This window comes from Eucyclogobius newberryi, unplaced genomic scaffold, assembly GCF_026437365.1.
Source record: "Eucyclogobius newberryi isolate DKJ021-1_F unplaced genomic scaffold, fEucNew1.0.hap1 SCAF_2, whole genome shotgun sequence".
In the NCBI taxonomy this organism is placed as follows: Eukaryota; Metazoa; Chordata; class Actinopteri; order Gobiiformes; family Gobiidae; genus Eucyclogobius; species Eucyclogobius newberryi.
In genome coordinates this window covers 45,892,470-45,911,275 of record NW_027315834.1, presented here as the reverse complement: position 1 = coordinate 45,911,275, position 18,806 = coordinate 45,892,470, and the positions used below count along the sequence as shown (strand labels likewise).

The following is an 18,806-nucleotide window of genomic DNA, read 5'->3' as shown; positions in this document are numbered from 1 at the left end:
AGTCATATTTATAACTACAAATACTCTAAAGTGTAAAGTGTTTCATTCTACTCAGTATTTGATGCAGCTCATGTTTTTAACCGTCCGGCTCTAGGACTATTGTGTGAGTGTCAATATGATCATTTATCGTAACATTTTTCTGTAGCTAGCAAATAAATAAATAAATAAATAAATAAATAAATAAATAAATATATATATATATATATATATATATATATATCGCACTTTAAAATGTTAAGTCCTCCAAGTTCTTTTTGATGAGATATAAAACACTTTACCATTGGATGCAGACAGCACACAGCGGTCTCATTTTTGCCTCCAAGTGCTGCTTTTACAATATCCTCACACAAAATATACTCTTTCACTAAACAAAAGCTTTAAATATCGACGCGTACCCCGTGTGTGACCCAGAAGAGTCACTGCACGCCAACGTTGTCATTCCTAGTACTTGGCTTACTCTGGTGTCACCAGATCGGCCGCACCACGTGCCCCGGGGCAGAGTAGGTGAGCTGCATACTTGTGTGGTCAATGTGTGGTCACTGAGCTCATTCACACTTCAGCAGCTCTAACAAGACACTTCAGACCAATATGTTTGTACAATCGTGTGTACACGTTTAAGACTAAATCTACTCCAAATATAAGAGAATAATCAATTTAACGCAAAATGTTATGATCATTATTCTATCGACTTTGCCGTCATTATAGATATAGTAGAGCATCTATGACATTAAAAGTGACATATTATCAACTTTCACGCCCCCCTCTGACGCCCCTTTCACACTGTGACTGTCAAAAAAATAATTCTAAAGTCTTCCAAAAATGTCCCATAGCCACGTATAAAAAAACAAAACCATGTAAATAACAACATGCCGTTTGTTACGGTGAAATGCCAGTTCTGCAGATTTGAACAGGAAGTCAATATTGCGGTTTACGGTAAATAAAATGCAAAATGATGATCTACTTATGTTATAGTTCAATAAGTACCTGAAATGCACAATATGTCTCCTTTAATGCTGTAACTCCGTTTGTTGTCTATTTTTGTTAAAAAAATAAAAAAAAAATAATATTTAAATATTAAATATTATTTAAATGATTTACCCGATTCACAGCATGTTTACATTTTAATTCCTACGCTGTCCACTTTTCTGGCCGTGTGCAGAAGCATTCACACTTTGCACTACATGTGTTACAGAGCTTAGGCCCGTCTCCATGGGACCAGAGCCCCGCCTTCTGCCCGGGACTACGCCGTCGCCATGGCAGTAAAGAGAGGAATGCAAGTGTGGGTTCAAATTCACCCGTGCCCCCCGTGCTCCCACTGGACGTCCCGAAAGAGTGCGTGTGTGCGTATATGTGTGTGTGTGTGTGTTTGTGTTTGTTAGTGTGTGTGTGTCCGCTCTTAAGCTGCACCTGTGGGAGACGTACAGAAGGTGTGTGTGTGTGTGTGTGTGCTCAAGCATATATCTGACCACCGCTGTGTCCACTGAAAAGACCGCTTCAGACCAGAGCAAATGTTACGGAACAATAAAAAGGAGGATTAATGGTGGGAGAGAAAAGGAGGCGCAACGGGGAGCATGGAAAAGGAGCAGTGTTTAAATATTTAACACCAACAAGAGCCGGAATAAAACTTTTATACAGCCGTACTCTCAAATCGTACAGTTTGAATTCTTATAGAGATATAGTGATGCGATACAGATACTTTTATTGGGTAAAGGACATTTATTTTGGTCTATTTTTTGGGAGGCAAAAAGTTTTTTATTGTTGGTATTATTATTAGGCCCGAGCGCCACAAGCTGGCAAGAGGCCTATTAGTGCAAAGCACGGCTGCGAAAGTGCACACACACACGAACTCGAGCGTGAAGCGCTCGCCCACTTCCAAACACTCACTAACGCACTCCTCCACTCATGCACGCCCTGTGCATACTAATTAGTAGTAGGAAAATTGAACATTACCGTTGTAAACGGGGGAAGCCCGTGCGAAAGTGAGTGAAGAGTGCTTTACATTGGGATGACGACCGGAAACTGTATAGAGGGCCAATAACACAAAGTGGGCGGATCCCACTCAAAATGAATGAAAGTACCCGTCACTGACCAGGGACCCACACCATGAGGTATGTATAGTTTATGATATTTGAAAAATGAGAAACATTGCATCAGAATATCATTCTTTCTTCTTCTCGGGACCAACCCCCCTGTTTTTCACCCAGTGAACATTGACAAAAAGTCACAAAAATTTGCACACCTCTAAAAATCGTGCCTCTCTACATTCTGACCATCTCCTTTTTCTAAAATAAAAAAAAAATTGGCGCGTCAGCGCCCCCAAATGTACCAAAAATGCATTGAGAGAAAGGAAATGGCCCAAAAAAAATCTGAATGTAGAATCATGAAATTTGGCGCAGAGGTAGATGGTGACAAGAGAAGTAAAAAATATTATTACGGCAACGCCGTCCACCCAACCAAATGTCGGCCATATTGGATAAAAAATTGCTAAGCATGACTGGAGTTTTTCCAAACGTCGTACTTTTACTAACTCCTCCCACGCCTTTGGCCCGAAAAAGATTTGGTGAAAATGGTGTGTGTGGAGTGGTACATAAAAAGTTATCCAAATTACTTTGATATCTGTCACGGTCTCTGTGTGGCGAAACTGTAGCTAGAATTTCAGAAATTTCCCAAATTTTAAATTTGCTGCCGTTTACGCAGATAAAGTCTGAATTGCGTCAAATTTGAATCAGTTGTTAAACCCTTTGCCCTAAACCTACTTGAAATGAAACTAATTAATTTTGCCCCCTACAGAGTGAAATTAAATGTTATATGGAGAGTAAAATGTTTAGTTTTTCAAAATTTTAAGAAATTTGACAAAAAATTCTATTTTGGCATCCCGATCAAAAAAGTAAATGAGACCCATGTCATATTTGTTACGGCGTAGCCGTAGCGATGACAGAAACCTCCCATGTTATTCCAATGGGAAAATCGCCAAATCTCTGAAATGTGAACATTACTTACACGTTATACTTCTACAAACTCCTCCAAGGGCGTTAGCCCGATTAACCTGAAATTTAGTGAGACCCATCTTCAGGGGCGGCCCATCAAAAGTTATCCAAATTTGTATTCTAAGAGTCACGGTCTCTGTGCGGCGTAGCCGCAAACATTTCCATTTATACGTAAAGCAAAGGGATTTCGCAGAAGGTGTATTAAAAGGAAAATTGGGGAGCGTTAGCGCCCCCTACTCTTGCATTGTCCGGCGGCGTGGCGAGGGCCGATCATTGCCGCTTGTGGCAATATTTATCTTTATCATTATAATTATTATGTAATGCAAATTGAATATGCTTGATGTTTACACTATTGTTTTATTGTTGTTATTTATTAATTGATCGTTATTTGTCATCACTCCCACACACCCCACGCACAGGAACAATGGGCGAGTGTCTTGCTCAGGGACACAATAAACAGGATGACAAACAGTTTACGTCAGCTCCAAACCAAAAAGCAAAGATTACGGTCAACTTTGTGTATCATTCCAATCATGTCACTCGTTATTGTTCCGTCATTTCGTAATCATTTCACTGATGTTTTAACGTGCTTTCCCTTTCACCGTTTAGGAATGTCCTTCATCGCATGTTATGCGTCTGGGTCCGGCACATTTTGGCCTCGTGACTCGGCGTGTTTGGTACGAGGTGAAGCAATCCGTTAGCGCCGCTCAGTCAACGTCGGTCGCTTATGAAAATATATCAGACAATATTAGATTCATATCAGCGCCGTGTGCAAGCCGAGGCACGCGAGCTGACAGATGAAGTCAGCACGGTTTTATCAATAAGAATACTTGGATAACAGCTGCGTATCATGTGTACTGCGTGCTAAAACTACCCTGAACATGCAGTAAAATAATGATAAGTTGAGCTAAATATTTGTATACATCTACAAGCTCAGACACCCACTGGTTTTGATGTCGATTATAAAGGTGCATTATGTAACTTCTCTGGTCTCCATGGAGATGTTAGCGGTCGTTCTATTCTTCTCGACTTTTTAATACCGTGACGGGCCGCTTTCCACGTTAGAAAATGATCTGAAAATGAATGCATTGGCTCCGTCTGCGCTACGCACCTGCCCGTAGGCGAAGACGGTGGCGTTGTAGCCCTCCAGACAGCCCTCGATGAGCCGCTCGGTGCAGTGGGTGTAGATGGCGTCCTGCTGCGTGTCCATGTCGAACACGTGGTCGTACGTGAAGGCTTTGTCTTTACCCAGAAACACCTGGGGCTCGCCGGCCATCACGTACGTGCAGATGTGGCAGCCCTCGATCTTCTCTTTGGCCAGCTGAGGGCGGATCCTGCACACGACACACACATGAGACAAACACGTTAGAAGATGCAGTTTTATTAAAGCGACAAACATAGCGTAACATGTCCAGTAAGAGCGCTTTTGGATAAACATTTTACCGAGCAAGATTAAGTGTTAGTTAAGGATTTATCAAAACTTGTGAACAAACAATAACGATGCTGAATTAACTGCACTTTCGAACTCTATGGGGCAAATGTGCACTTTTCTACATGACCACGAGGGGGAGTGTTCCAATTTCCACTGAAGATTGTCTCCAGGCTCCTCCCCCTGTATAATAATGAGGGATCCACCCATACCAGCGGCCCGCCCTCCTGAAGTCCTAAAAATCCATAATCGGTGACAAAGGCAGCGTCATCGTCGTCCCGTTCTAGCTAAATATGACATTTTAAACTTACAAAAACCTTGTATTTTATATTGATGTTTGATTACTTTTTACAAGGGTCAATAATGGGAGCAGAAAATGTGCTGCTCTGTGCTCAGATAATAACACGTATTACTCCATCGACCTCAGAAGGAAAATGCAGAATCCCAAAATGCAGGACCTTATTTTCCCTTAATATTTTTTAAACATACAGCAAAAAAAAGACACTCATTCGCTGTTATGCATATAAAATAACAATTAAAAAAATAATGTTAAAAATAATTTAAAATGAATGAATAATAATAAATAAAAAAATTAGGACCTTCTTTCTTCACCTGCCTTTCCTTTTGTCAATGGAATAAAATGCAAACAGATTATTAAATGTACTGTATTTAAAATATTATTTTATATATTATAATATAATATATAATATATTTGCACAGCTTCTGCCAGTTTGTTCTCATGAGTAATGAAAGTACATACGTGTAAGAGTATTTGTATGTGCAGGACGCTGCTGTTGTTTTAGCAGTACTCGATCCTAGAGTGGGATTGTATTTATATATATATTAAATTAAATATGCAAGTGAAATATGTATGTTTCAAGGTAAAGTATTCATTTGCATTTAGATTCAGTTTTTCTAGATTTTAACCAGGGGCAACATAGATATTTTCCATGCCTTATTATATCTTAAGACTGTCCCTGTGCAATTAAAAACATACATACCAAAGTACTACTCTTATCAATACTTTTACACAAAATAATAAATTATTTTGAAGCAATTGATTTATTTTCAACTTTCAACCTAAAATGATGATATTTTTAATGTACTGACTGACTGAAATATTTTGATATCTGCTTTATGTCATATGTATGTGCATATTTGTATGTGCTTTGTATTTTCCGTTGGTAAAATAAATGTTAGAAATTAAAATGAAAAGAGATTTGCGTATCTCAAATACAAAGTTTGAAAATATATACCGCATCATACCGACTATAAGTTGCACCTTTTTTCATAGTTTTGGCCGGGGTGCGACTTATATTTATACTTCGGAGCGACTTATGATATCATTTGTTATTTTCACCCCGACAACCACAAGAGGGCGCTCTAGGCTCTAAGCGACGCAGAAGAAGAATCTGCACTTCCTCTTCCTCTGGAGTTTGTGGAGTTGTTTAGAAGTGACACAGAGGAAGAAGAATTCAATGGATTTAGTGATTTGGGGTCAAACTGATGCTTTGCTAAACTTGTTAGCATGTTCTTTATGCTATAGTTATCTGAATAACTGTTCATATGTTACGTTAACATACCAGACACTTACCACAGTTCTGTCTGTGCCTCATGTAGCTGAAGGTGTTAGCGTTAGCATACGTCATGTAGCTGAAGGTGTTAGCGTTAGCATACGTACACCTATTCACCATGTTCTCTCATCTGTTATTATTTTAAATTATTTCAAGATTAAATATTTGTTTTATATATTTATTTTATCAAATAAATGTCCCCTTAAAATGTGACTTATACTCCAGTGCCACTTATAGTACGGAAAATACGGTATATATTTTTCCTTACACAAATACTATCAAGATTTAAATAGTCTTTACTGAGAAGGATGCAGCTTTATATCTAATTACTACACTTGATATCATCCTCAAGTTAAACTCCCCCCCAAAAATAGAACGAGGAGTTGATCTGGGAATGTAATTAACGTTCAAGAATAACTTTCACATTTCTGGTTCCTCTACGTTTTTAAAATTCCACACTGCTCAAATGCGACGCTTTAAGTGGAGGAAATCCTGGGTAAGTGGGGTCACAGTGGGGTCACAGTGGGGTCACAGTGGGGTCATAGTAGGGTAGCGAGCGGGTCATATTTTGGTCGTGGCTGTCCATGTTGTGCGCGTGTGATGTTGTGTTTGCGCAGGGCCGTGCAGTGCCAGGACTCTCCCCCGGGGGCAGCACCTCTCACAGAGCGCTCACTGTCATGTTTGCGCAGGGCCGTGCAGTGCCAGGACTCTCCCCCGGGGGCAGCACCTCTCACAGAGCGCTCACTGTCATGTTTGCGCAGGGCCGTGCAGTGCCAGGACTCTCCCCCGGGGGCAGCACCTCTCACAGAGCGCTCACTGTTCACAGACACAGGCCCAAACAGAGCCACCCTGCATTTCATGAACTCCCTTTGCTCAAATATGTAAAACCAACACACACACAGCCATCTAACATCCTCCCATGATGCACTGCGGCCTCATCACAAGGCTCACTGTTTACCTGAAGAGGAAGTGTGGAATATTAGAGTCAGACCATGAGCAGGATGAATTTTAATGTGCAAAAATAAAAATCTTTGGGTGCAACAGTGCGTCTAACGTCCTAACTTTCTGTCCTCGCTAGTATCTGTGGGTGTGTGGGTGTGTGTCTCTGTAAGGCTGATTTCAAGTGCGGTGCCCCCTTGTGCAGGTGAAGTGGGATATATTCCAGAAGAAAATATAGCCGATAAACGATAATATTGAAACTAATTGATGCCACTGACACAATGCCCTGAAAGGAGGATTATTTCCCCCAAAATGTACTGTACTTTAATTGTAAATAAAATTCAAAAAATAAATCAATGATAATGAGGGATCCACCCATACCAGTGACCCTTCTGAAGTCAAGCCATAAAAAAAGTTAAAATAAATAAAATAAATAAAATAAATAAAATAAATAAAATAAATAAAATAAATAAAATAAATAAAATTTAAATAAAATTTAAATAAAATTTAAATAAATAAAATAACAATAAATAACAATATAATACAAAATAAACAAAAAAATAAGTAAAATAAAATATATATATATATATATATATATATATATATAATATAAAATACAAATAAATAAATACAAAATAATTAATTAATCAAAATAAATTAAATAGAATCCAGTTATACAGCTCAAATTATTTCATGGTACCGAAAAATATCGCAAAACTACCCACGATACTGACCCCCAAAATGATAGTTCCATCTATAATTTGTTGAATTATAGATGGAACGCCCATCACAGCGACCGCAGCATTTTGTCAAGGCTCCACTACCAACTCATGGCAATTAAACTAATGCTGCCGAGTTTTTAATAGATATTTAAAACTGAAAACGTTAGTCTGGAGCCAGCGTTATGGTTTTGTCTCAGCAGGAAGCGATCACCGACTGGATGTAATCATTCTAATAATAATAATCTGATTTATGTATTGATATCGTGACTCAGTGCTTTTCTGTCCACAAACACAAATCACTTTTCCTCCACCCGCTCCTTCCAATCGGTCCGCCCCCGTCGCGCTCCCGAGTGATTGACAGGCGCGTGTAACCAATCGCGGTGACGTGCGAGCTCTCAGAAGCAGCAGATGGCTTCAGTTTGGCAAATCGCCCGCCTCCAAGTGTGGCACGGGCTGTAACGTAAGTCAATGCACCTGGAGTCTCAGAAGTGCGCGCTTATAAACGGCTCCTGAACAGATCCACTTCCTGTTCACCGACTCGGCTCTTTTCAACTCTCTGTGGCGTGAACGGAAAAGCGCTTCTCGCGATTTACGCTACAAAAGTGTGAGGTTAAAGAGGGAGGAAGGAGCCTGCTTTTGGGTCTTTGCGACACAAGGGAACAATAAACACAGGTCTTCAAAGTCCACAGAGGTGTCATTGTAAGCGTGAAACAAGAGCTGTGCCATTCACATTCACTTATTGTGAAAACTGGTTCCACGCACTTTTGTTACGACGTAATTGTTTCATGATTTGTGTTTTTAGGGTTGAGCAATTTTGGGGGCATTTTTCTCGGTTAAAAAAAAAAAAACAGAAAAATTCACCTTTTAAATATTGAATGCATACATTTTCAAAAACATTTATTTAATAGAAATTAGAAACAACATTTCATTAGAATTTTTAATCAAATCAAATCAAATCAATTTATTTTTGTAAGGCCCAAAATCACAACAACAGTTGCCTCTGAGGGCCACAGGGAGAAATGAATCAACAATGTCTGTGGTGGCGATGGAGTCAGACAATGTCTGTGGTGGCGAGGGACGATGTCCCAGGGTCCTCTGTCCTTAGACTCTCCTTCTCGGCCAGGAAAAACTACAAAAAAAACCTCTTTGGGAAAAAAGCGTAGAAACCTGGAGGAGTTCCAGTGAAGGAGAGATCCGACTCTCACAGACGGACAGACGGACACGAGGAGACTGGAGCTGGACCCACTCTTCAGGCAGATGAGGGACCGACTGAGGCGAACTGGACCCACTCTTCAGGCAGATGAGGGACCGTCGGAGTCGAGCAGGACCCACTCTTCAGGCAGATGAGGGACCGTCGGAGGCGAACTGGACCCACTCCTCAGGCAGATGAGGGACCGTGGGAGGCGAGCTGGACCCACTCTTCAGGTAGATGAGGCACCAAACTGATACAATACCTACATAATCTAAAAACAATTCCATTTCAGTTAGAAGTCTAGTCTAGTCTAGTCTAGTCCTCATTTGCAGTTTGAAAACCACATTGAAGATGTACTGGACATTTGCAATATGGAAAATACATTCGGAATTTACATGAAAATTGATAAATTGGGACTTTTTCGTTGGGTTTCCTGTGTCATTATTTTTTTACTTCTCTTATGATTTATTCGACGTTTACCTTTTTAAAAAAAAAATGTTTATCCCTCTCTCTGATCTTATTTCCCCTTCACTGTTTTCTCATGTGTTCTTAAATTTGAAATATAAAAAAAATTAAAAAGTTAAAATAAATAGAATAAAAAACAACATCACATTAAATTAAATACAATTAAAATAATAATAATAAGGCTGAGAAAAATAATAGGTCTGTTTGCCGTAACCCGATCGACCCGGTATAAAACTAGCAGACTGAAAAAAAAAACAAAAAAAAAAAAAAAAAAAATCAGCATTTTGTTAAAATATTTCGCCGACTCACAGACCGGTCTTTCCTGAAGCGCCGTGTAGAATAATTGTATAGCGCTGGTAAACCTATCTTTCATCCCAAGGGACAAATAACGCACTGCGTAACGCATATGCGCATACATATTCAGTCCTCCATATGCTTCTGTACTAAACAGATCACGCAGGAGGGAATCTATATTGTCTTTAACTTGTTGATTTGGTTCTGTCAGCGCCACTGCCCTGGCCACCGCTCATATCGTTCTGCGTCATGGTGTGGCTTGATTTAAATTTGACTAGCGCATTGCATTCTGGGTTGGAAACACGCCCAGCAGCGTCATCACAACAAACATGGCGGCGCCCGTGTCCCCCGCATGTTCCCCCCGTTCGCCTTCGCTACCAAAATAAAAGATAGCGGCGTACAAAAGGTCAATTGAAATATCTTAAAATCATGAGATTTAGTCTCCCGATCGGGTTGATCGAGAAGTTTTCCGTCATAGACTGTTGAAGCTTGACTCCTGGACTGTTGAAGCTTGACTCCTGGACTGTTGAAGCTTGACCTCTGGACTGTTGAAGCTTGACCTCTGGACTGTTGAAGCCTGACCCCTGGACTGTTGAAGCCCGACCCCTGGACTGTTGAAGCCCGACCCCTGGACTGTTGAAGCCCGACCCCTGGACTGTTGAAGCCCGACCCCTGGACTGTTGAAGCCCGACCCCTGGACTGTTGAAGCCCGACCCCTGGACTGTTGAAGCCCGACCCCTGGACTGTTGAAGCCCGACCCCTGGACTGTTGAAGCCCGACCCCTGGACTGTTGAAGCCCGACCCCTGGACTGTAGAAGCCTGACCCCTGGACTGTTGAAGCCTGACCCCTGGACTGTAGAAGCCTGACCCCTGGACTGTAGAAGCCTGACCCCTGGACTGTTGAAGCTTGACTCCTGGACTGTTGAAGCCTGACTCCTGGACTGTTGAAGCCTGACCCCTGGACTGTAGAAGCCTGACCCCTGGACTGTAGAAGCCTGACCCCTGGACTGTTGAAGCCTGACCCCTGGACTGTTGAAGCCTGACCCCTGGACTGTTGAAGCCTGACCCCTGGACTGTTGAAGCCTGACCCCTGGACTGTTGAAGCCTGACTCCTGGACTGTTGAAGCTTGACTCCTGGACTGTTGAAGCTTGACTCCTGGACTGTTGAAGCTTGACTCCTGGACTGTTGAAGCTTGACTCCTGGACTGTTGAAGACTGTTCTTAAATATTAATTGGCATGATTGGCAGGCCAGATTATAAAGACAAACGGGCCATATGTGGCCTAAGGGCCGTAGTTTGCCCACCCCTGCTGTATATACTAAAGTGCTATGAGAGCAAAGTTGTGACACCACTAATGAAGCAGTCGGGGCTTTAATCATTAATAATATACATTAGTTGTGCCCTGTATGAGTCGAGTCAAGAGGGTGGCACCGACGTGAGGGCGTATGAGGAGAGGAAAGTTCACACACACTAATGCTTCTTGACAGATCACAATTACACTAATCCAGTCACAATGGACGCAGACATTAGAGAGACTTATGCTGCCATGACAACACAATACAATAAAATCGGTCTGAAATAAATGTACTTACAGTTGAGATTGTGTGTGGCATTTGAAATTAACTTGTGTTTTTACTGTCCAGGCATTTACTTGCTTTACACTGAATTGAAAAGTTTTATGCTTTAAAATGCTGTGCCATCTTTATAAAACTATGAGGTTTTAAAAGTATTATTTTGACTTAAAAAGCAAAGCAGAAGTTAGGACATTACATTTAAAAGGGTCTTAAGTTTATAGTTTTGCAAAGCTGGGAGTTTGAGACATTTTTACACAGAATTTTGAAATTAAAATAAAAACACCAATAGTATTTGAATATAATTTACATAAACTGAATTTTAAAACAATGCATTTTTATATACTGCATTTTAAAATGTTGTTTTTATGTACAATTAATATTGTAATTCAATTAAATGTAAATAAAACAAAAAAACTGGTGAATTTTGGTGTTAATTCATATTAAAATATCAGTTCCTGGTCTTGTTTTGCCATCATATAGTGACTTTTTGTGTACATCTCAACAGTACAAGAGCTGTAATGTTTGTTTGGTTACATCACTGACTGTGGCTGTGAACAAAGAGCAGAAGCGTGACATAAAGAAGCAACGAGACTCAAATGTACAAGTGTAGTGTCGAGACGCAGCGCAGACAACGGCAAACGTCCTCACACACAGAGCGGTTTGTGTGTGAATAATGACAGCTTTTACATAACGCGTCTCCGTGGTTCTGACGAGCGCGCACTGTAACGACACCGTCTAAACACAGTAATTAAAGCTGTATATTTGGTTTGGTATTCACTTCTGCTACTCGACACTTATTGCACACGGCTAAATTGCTCAAATGCTGTAATTAAAGGGGACATGCTATGCAAGATTTCTACTGTTGACTTTATTTGGTGTATTTGTACCTGTTGTACATTTACATTATAGTTTTACACCAATTGAGCAGGTATTTGTGGAGAAATCATTGAAAAATCTGTAGAAAATGACAGGGAAGTGACATCACTCCAGTCAAAGTTTATGCAGAATTTACACAAAAGAAACTACTTTTTTGACTCGCTAAACTAAAAAAACAAAGTTGCTCTCATTTATTTTTATTTGTTTAAATTAAAAAAAGATGGTGACATTAGATGAGTTTTTTGGCCCAGTGTTTGCTGGGTAATTTCCTTGTGTGAAGTCATCATTTACAAACAGGAAGTGAAATTATAAACCTAAAAAAAAAATTGCTATTCTGTTAAAACTTTTAAAATATTTTTTAGCACAATTCTAAATATATTTATCTTAACTGTGTTTCAGTTCAATGAGTCGTCCGACCTGTAGGGGGCACTTTAATGTTTTTTTTTAGCCTCGTTACAACAGTATTTCATCATCATTAGTTTACTCAAAGTTGTATTTTGACTGATTTTGACTGAAAATGCCCGCGATCACCCACCCCCTATCCCCGCCCACATCCCTGTACTTAGTTGCGATTAGTTGAAACGTTAAAACTCAGAGTGAAACTGTGAAGAGGCGGGGCTTATCAGTTCTGCAGTTTTGAACAGGAAGTCAATGAACCAGTTTCTATTATGAAGCCGTTTCACATCAATATCATGGTTTAAAACTAAATTAACAAAACGATTATCTACTTATCTTATAGTTTAACGCCAAGTAACTGAAAAAAAGCATTATATGTCTCCTTTAATTGCAACATTTTCTGTGCAGGTTCAAATGATCTTGAACTTTATCAGAACTAGTATAAGACACACAGTAACATGAAGAAAGTACCAGTATTTTATGTTGAAAATGACATTGTGGTGGTATTAGTATTGTGCCTGTTCCATAGTATTTAAATCGAGTTTGTAATTTCAATATGGTGACTATACTAGCACAAGAGTTGGTGAGTTTGTCTCCTCTTTGCCAAATAAACAGAAAACAAAAGCAGGTTAACTACTTTCTCGTGACAATAACGAAAAGTGTATTCAATGATTATAATAGACAAACGTTAAATGGGAAAATTACATATGGACTTCAATTGAAAATGGACAAATTTGACAGACTTTGGACAAAATGGGACGTTGTTTTTCTTTTTCACAGGTTTTCTAGGCCTTGATTTTATTTTTTTAATTATTTTTTATTTTATTTGTTGGATGTCTGCTTTTATTTTGTGTCCGTCTTTTTTTTCTATTTGTTTGTTTTTTTAATACGTTCTTAAATTACAAAAAAATAGAAAAAATTAAATAAAAAAAAATTAATTGTACTTTTTAAAAAAAAGGAGAAAAAAAAGAGGAAAAAGAAAAGTGTATTCAGTAAACGTAAACTCGCATTGACCGCGTGTCTCATCTTAAACCGGTTCTCGTGTTTGACCCTTTTGGACTGCAGGGATTCGCTTTTATCAGACGCCAAAGTCATTCTGTGTTTGTCGGTCGTACACTTGACCCTATCCCGTGATCGCACATGAGGCGACTTAGAGGAAAGCCCTGACCTCCAGCGCCGCCACGTACAGAGAACACGGGCTTTACTTTAGCGTGTTATCTCAGCCAGTGGCCCAACATCACACACATGTACACATCTCAAGGTCACTCACGATGCGATACACGGCTCACGGTACGATAATGTCACGATTTTGCGATATATGCGATAATCGATATATCGCTCATGATATTCTACGACATATCACGATTTTTTAAAGAGTCCGATACATTTTTACAACATTTGTCTTTGTTAAACTGCGACCTGCACAAACTCACAATGAAACACCCCCAATTTAATCCTCAAAACAGTGGAAACTTCACATGTTTTGGCGTAAACGAGCAACAGGGCGGTCACAAAGTAATAATAATTAGGACTTTTTGAAATTCAACCCAAAACAGGCATGTTGCTGGTGGACACTGACCGTAACGCTGACGGTCACTAATCCAGCTTCTCAAATAACACGAGCGCAGTCATAACAAGGAAACAGACACATCTCAACAATATAGTCCTTATAAACACGTGATCTTCATTCAGGAGTAAATGCTCAATAAATAAAGCCAATTAACAATTCCAGAGTCATCTAAACTAGACAAATCTTTAAAATCATGTAAGAAGGCCAAATTGTCCACTTAAATGTGTGTTAATTAGTCCAGGTAATGCAAGCAGAAAGTGAAAGAACTGAATATAGAAAGTATCTTGACATGGTCTAAAAGTGCTTTTCCTCTGTATTTAAATGTTAAATTGCGGGAGTTTTAGAGTCACATGAGCCCCAAAGCCAAAAGAAACCTTTGTCAAGTCATTCCTTTTGAGTTTTAATCCGCTACAGTTTCACTCTTGAGAGAAATGAAAGAAAATAACAAGGTTTGGCAAAGAAAGGATTAAAGGGATAGAATTACAGAAGGGGGCGGGGCTTTGTGTGGTCTGAGGTCGGTCGTAACCACACAAAACAGATTTTATCATTATTTAACACTATTCAACAATGGATTTAGAAACAAGATACAAGACAACATAAAGAGCTTTGGATCGAATGTCAAAAATGTTATTATCAAATGTCCAGAGACGATTGACCAAAAGTGTATTTTTATTTGTTCATAAGTGAATCAAAGAGCAGTGGAACAACCCATGACCTGCTGCACCGTAACTCTATCCACGAGATATAGAGATAAATCAAATCTTTATATTATACATACATCTTGTGCTTATTGTCCTTTTCAAATGAAACACGTTTTTCTTACACTGGAAAAAAAGTATGTATCGTGTTTTGATGTCGTAGAATAAGATTTCCAATGGAACAAGCACAAAATATATGACTTAAAATAAGAAAAAGCATATCCTATAAACAAGATACTGCACTTTACTTTACTTGAAATGAGAAAAAACTCATCTCAGACAGCAGCTAGACTAAAAGAAACGTATATATATTGTAAAAAAGTTAAAATAAACTAAATACTACTTAAATACAATCCCTTTTTCATTATTTTCCAGTGTTTGCTTCAGTAAAAGTCTTAGTTTCATGAACAAATAGAGGATTAGTGCATGCTTCAGCTAATGTATACTGGTTGCAGTTTGGTGGCAAATATATACTTTTTTAAGTCTCCTAGATTCTCCAGAGGGCATAAGATCCTTCCTTTACAGCAGAGACCTTTGCATAAGAGCTTCACCGTTTTCACCGTATTTCACCGTATTTCACCGCATTTCACCGTATTTCACTGTATTCCACTGTATTCCACCGTATCCTAGCGCCTCTCGCGGCGGCTCGGGCTGGCGTGAAGGTTGTACGAGGCGGATGACGTTTGCTCACGGTCGACCGCATCGTCCGCACACACGAGAGGACAAGGGGGGGTTTGCGGTTCCCTCGCACCTTCTCAAACACGTAAATGTATCCCGGACGGACAGAGGGGCTTTGTGGGGCCGGTCATGTGATCGCCGGGGGCTCATTACAGCGATTACGGTGACGGCAGCAGAAACGTCGTCAAAACACAAGCACAAACCGACACCGTTACCCGCGGCGAACTAAATGCGCCGGCGTGACCCGCAAAGCTGTTGATATTTACAATCTGCTGCATGTCCGTCCTCGGTCTCATCCCAGTGTCATGCTGTGCTGTCCTGTCTGACGTCCAAAATCACAGAAATGTTGACTTGAGCAATGAAAAGTGGGAGAATCAAACAATGAAACGGTCGTCGGTCAAAAACAGAGAAGCCGATGAGACAATGTTCACAGTGATTTAGCAAATGCATGACTGTCTGTCCCAGAGCGTCCCCCGACTTTAGAGCCTGCTTCACGGGGGAAAAACTACAGAAAACCCAGTGGGGAAAAGTAGAAACTTCGGGGAGAACCAGAGTGAAGAGGGATCCTGCTCCCAGAAAGCCTACGGGCCGAGAAAGAGAAAGTCCACGGGCCGAGGAAAGAGAAAGCCCACGGGCTGAGAAAGAGAAAGCCTACGGGCCGAGGAAGAGAAAGCCCACGGGCTGAGAAAGAGAAAGTCCACGGGCCGAGGAAAGAGAAAGTCCACGGGCCGAGGAAAGAGAAAGCCCACGGGCTGAGAAAGAGAAAGCCTACGGGCCGAGGAAGAGAAAGCCCACGGGCTGAGAAAGAGAAAGTCCACGGGCCGAGGAAAGAGAAAGTCCACGGGCCGAGGAAAGAGAAAGCCCACGGGCTGAGAAAGAGAAAGCCCGCGGGCCGGATCCTGAATTGTGTCAATCACAAAATCAAAAAACAAACAAACAAAAACAAATAAAAACTCCCAACAAATTCCCATAATAGTAAGCATTCTAAAAATACACAAACTCCAAAACTGAGATACAAGGAGACAATCTAAGAATAAAACCACGGTCAAGCTCGAGGTCAGTTCTGGAGATAAAACTGCTTATCTGGAATGTTCCACAGTCTGGAAATAAAACAATATGCAGAAAGTACTTTCTGGAACTTTTTACCATGTTTAAACATTATTCCCTTATCAAAAACAAGTCTGAGGTGGGTTTTAAATGTCATTTACGCACGTTTTTATGCATCTTGGCATCACATTTTTACTAGTCTTTGTCTCAGAACTGTAAGGATTTATCTGGACGACAGCAGAAAAGTGAATGACCATTTTAATCTTCTTTTCACTTCCGAAGATGCAGTTTTTAACACGTCGACCATGAAATACTTCAGTCGACATGAGTCCTTCCTCTTTTTATCACTTCAATTGACCTACTGCAAAATAAAGCATATAAATAGTGACACAGGCCGATATCAAAAGAGTCACAGTGTCCCCGCTTTGATAATCTGACTTCCTGAATCAGAGCCAGATCAGATTAGCCGCCGCTGACCTCATGCACGGTCACTTAGAACTCCAGTGGCGCCGTATTTGTCTAAGAATAAAATTGCCAACAGCACAAGACAAGAACGATGCATCCGTCTGGGCTAAAGTAATGATATTGTCTGGTCATTGTATCGGATTACACAAATAAAAGAGTGTGTGCTGCTGCTGCCTGGCAACCAGCTCTGCATCGGTGATTCAGCAGAGTCTGAGCCCAAAGGCAAGAGAGCTCGAGTTCAGACCATATCAGGGTTATGCAATGAAATACTTACATAAATACATAGACAACTGTGTTCATTAGTGTAATCGAATAAATATTGTTATAGCTTGGTTAAATAATTCACTTTATATTGTTAATAATCCCCAATATTGTGTGTATTTTTTGTTTTACTTGCCCCTGTAGCCAAAAGACACATCCACAAAGTGTTTCGCGGTTTCGCTCTGGAGCGTAATCTCTGTACAGCACCGACCGTGAACAGCCCTCAGGCCGCATTGAGAGCTTTTACAAAGTACACAATGTAAACACAAGTAATTACCTGACAAAAAGACCAGTTGAACAAGAACTTTGAGTTGGATCATAAGGAACAGGGTTTAAGGCCCGTGACATACATTAGTACTTACACGTCATAAACAAGAGCTTTGTACACGCAGTAAATACTCTTCACACACGGGTCTAGATCATAACTACACTTCACACACGGGTCTAGATCATAACTACTCTTCATACACGGGTCTAGATCATAACTACACTTCACACACGGGTCTAGATCATAACTACTCTTCATACATGGGTCTAGATCATAACTACTCTTCATACACGGGTCTAGATCATAACTACTCTTCATACACGGGTCTAGATCATAACTACACTTCATACACGGGTCTAGATCATAACTACTCTTCATACATGGGTCTAGATCATAACTACTCTTCATACACAGGTCTAGATCATAACTACTCTTCACACACAGGTCTAGATCATAACTACACTTCACACACGGGTCTAGATCATAACTACTCTTCATACACAGGTCTAGATCATAACTACTCTTCACACACGGGTCTAGATCATAACTACTCTTCATACATGGGTCTAGATCATAACTACTCTTCATACATGGGTCTAGATCATAACTACTCTTCACACACAGGTCTAGATCATAACTACTCTTCACACACAGGTCTAGATCATAACTACACTTCACACACGGGTCTAGATCATAACTACTCTTCATACACAGGTCTAGATCATAACTACACTTCACACACGGGTCTAGATCATAACTACTCTTCATACATGGGTCTAGATCATAACTACTCTTCATACATGGGTCTAGATCATAACTACTCTTCACACACGGGTCTAGATCATAACTACTCTTCATACATGGGTCTAGATCATAACTACTCTTCATACATGGGTCTAGATCATAACTACTCTTCACACACAGGTCTAGATCATAACTACTCTTCACACACGGGTCTAGATCATAACTACTCTTCATACATGGGTCTAGATCATAACTACTCTTCATACACGGTTCTAGATGATAAATACTCTTCATACACGGGTCTAGATCATAACTACTCTTCATACACAGGTCTAGATCATAACTACTCTTCACACACAGGTCTAGATCATAACTACACTTCACACACGGGTCTAGATCATAACTACTCTTCATACACAGGTCTAGATCATAACTACACTTCACACACGGGTCTAGATCATAACTACTCTTCATACATGGGTCTAGATCATAACTACTCTTCATACATGGGTCTAGATCATAACTACTCTTCACACACGGGTCTAGATCATAACTACTCTTCATACATGGGTCTAGATCATAACTACTCTTCATACAAGGGTCTAGATCATAACTACTCTTCACACA

The 18,806-nt window shown here is 40.1% G+C and overlaps 1 protein-coding gene across 2 annotated transcripts in view; it reads right to left on the bottom strand.

The window, feature by feature from the left end:
- The window catches only part of LOC140366984 (kinesin-like protein KIF21A), a 74,764-nt gene that overhangs the window by 38,810 nt on the left and 17,148 nt on the right, over positions 1 to 18,806 (bottom strand). For both annotated transcript variants that reach the window (XM_072453250.1, XM_072453251.1), the window contains exon 2: positions 4,099 to 4,321. In XM_072453250.1, coding sequence (XP_072309351.1) covers positions 4,099 to 4,321 — 223 coding nt within the window. The remainder of the gene's footprint in view (positions 1 to 4,098; positions 4,322 to 18,806) is intronic.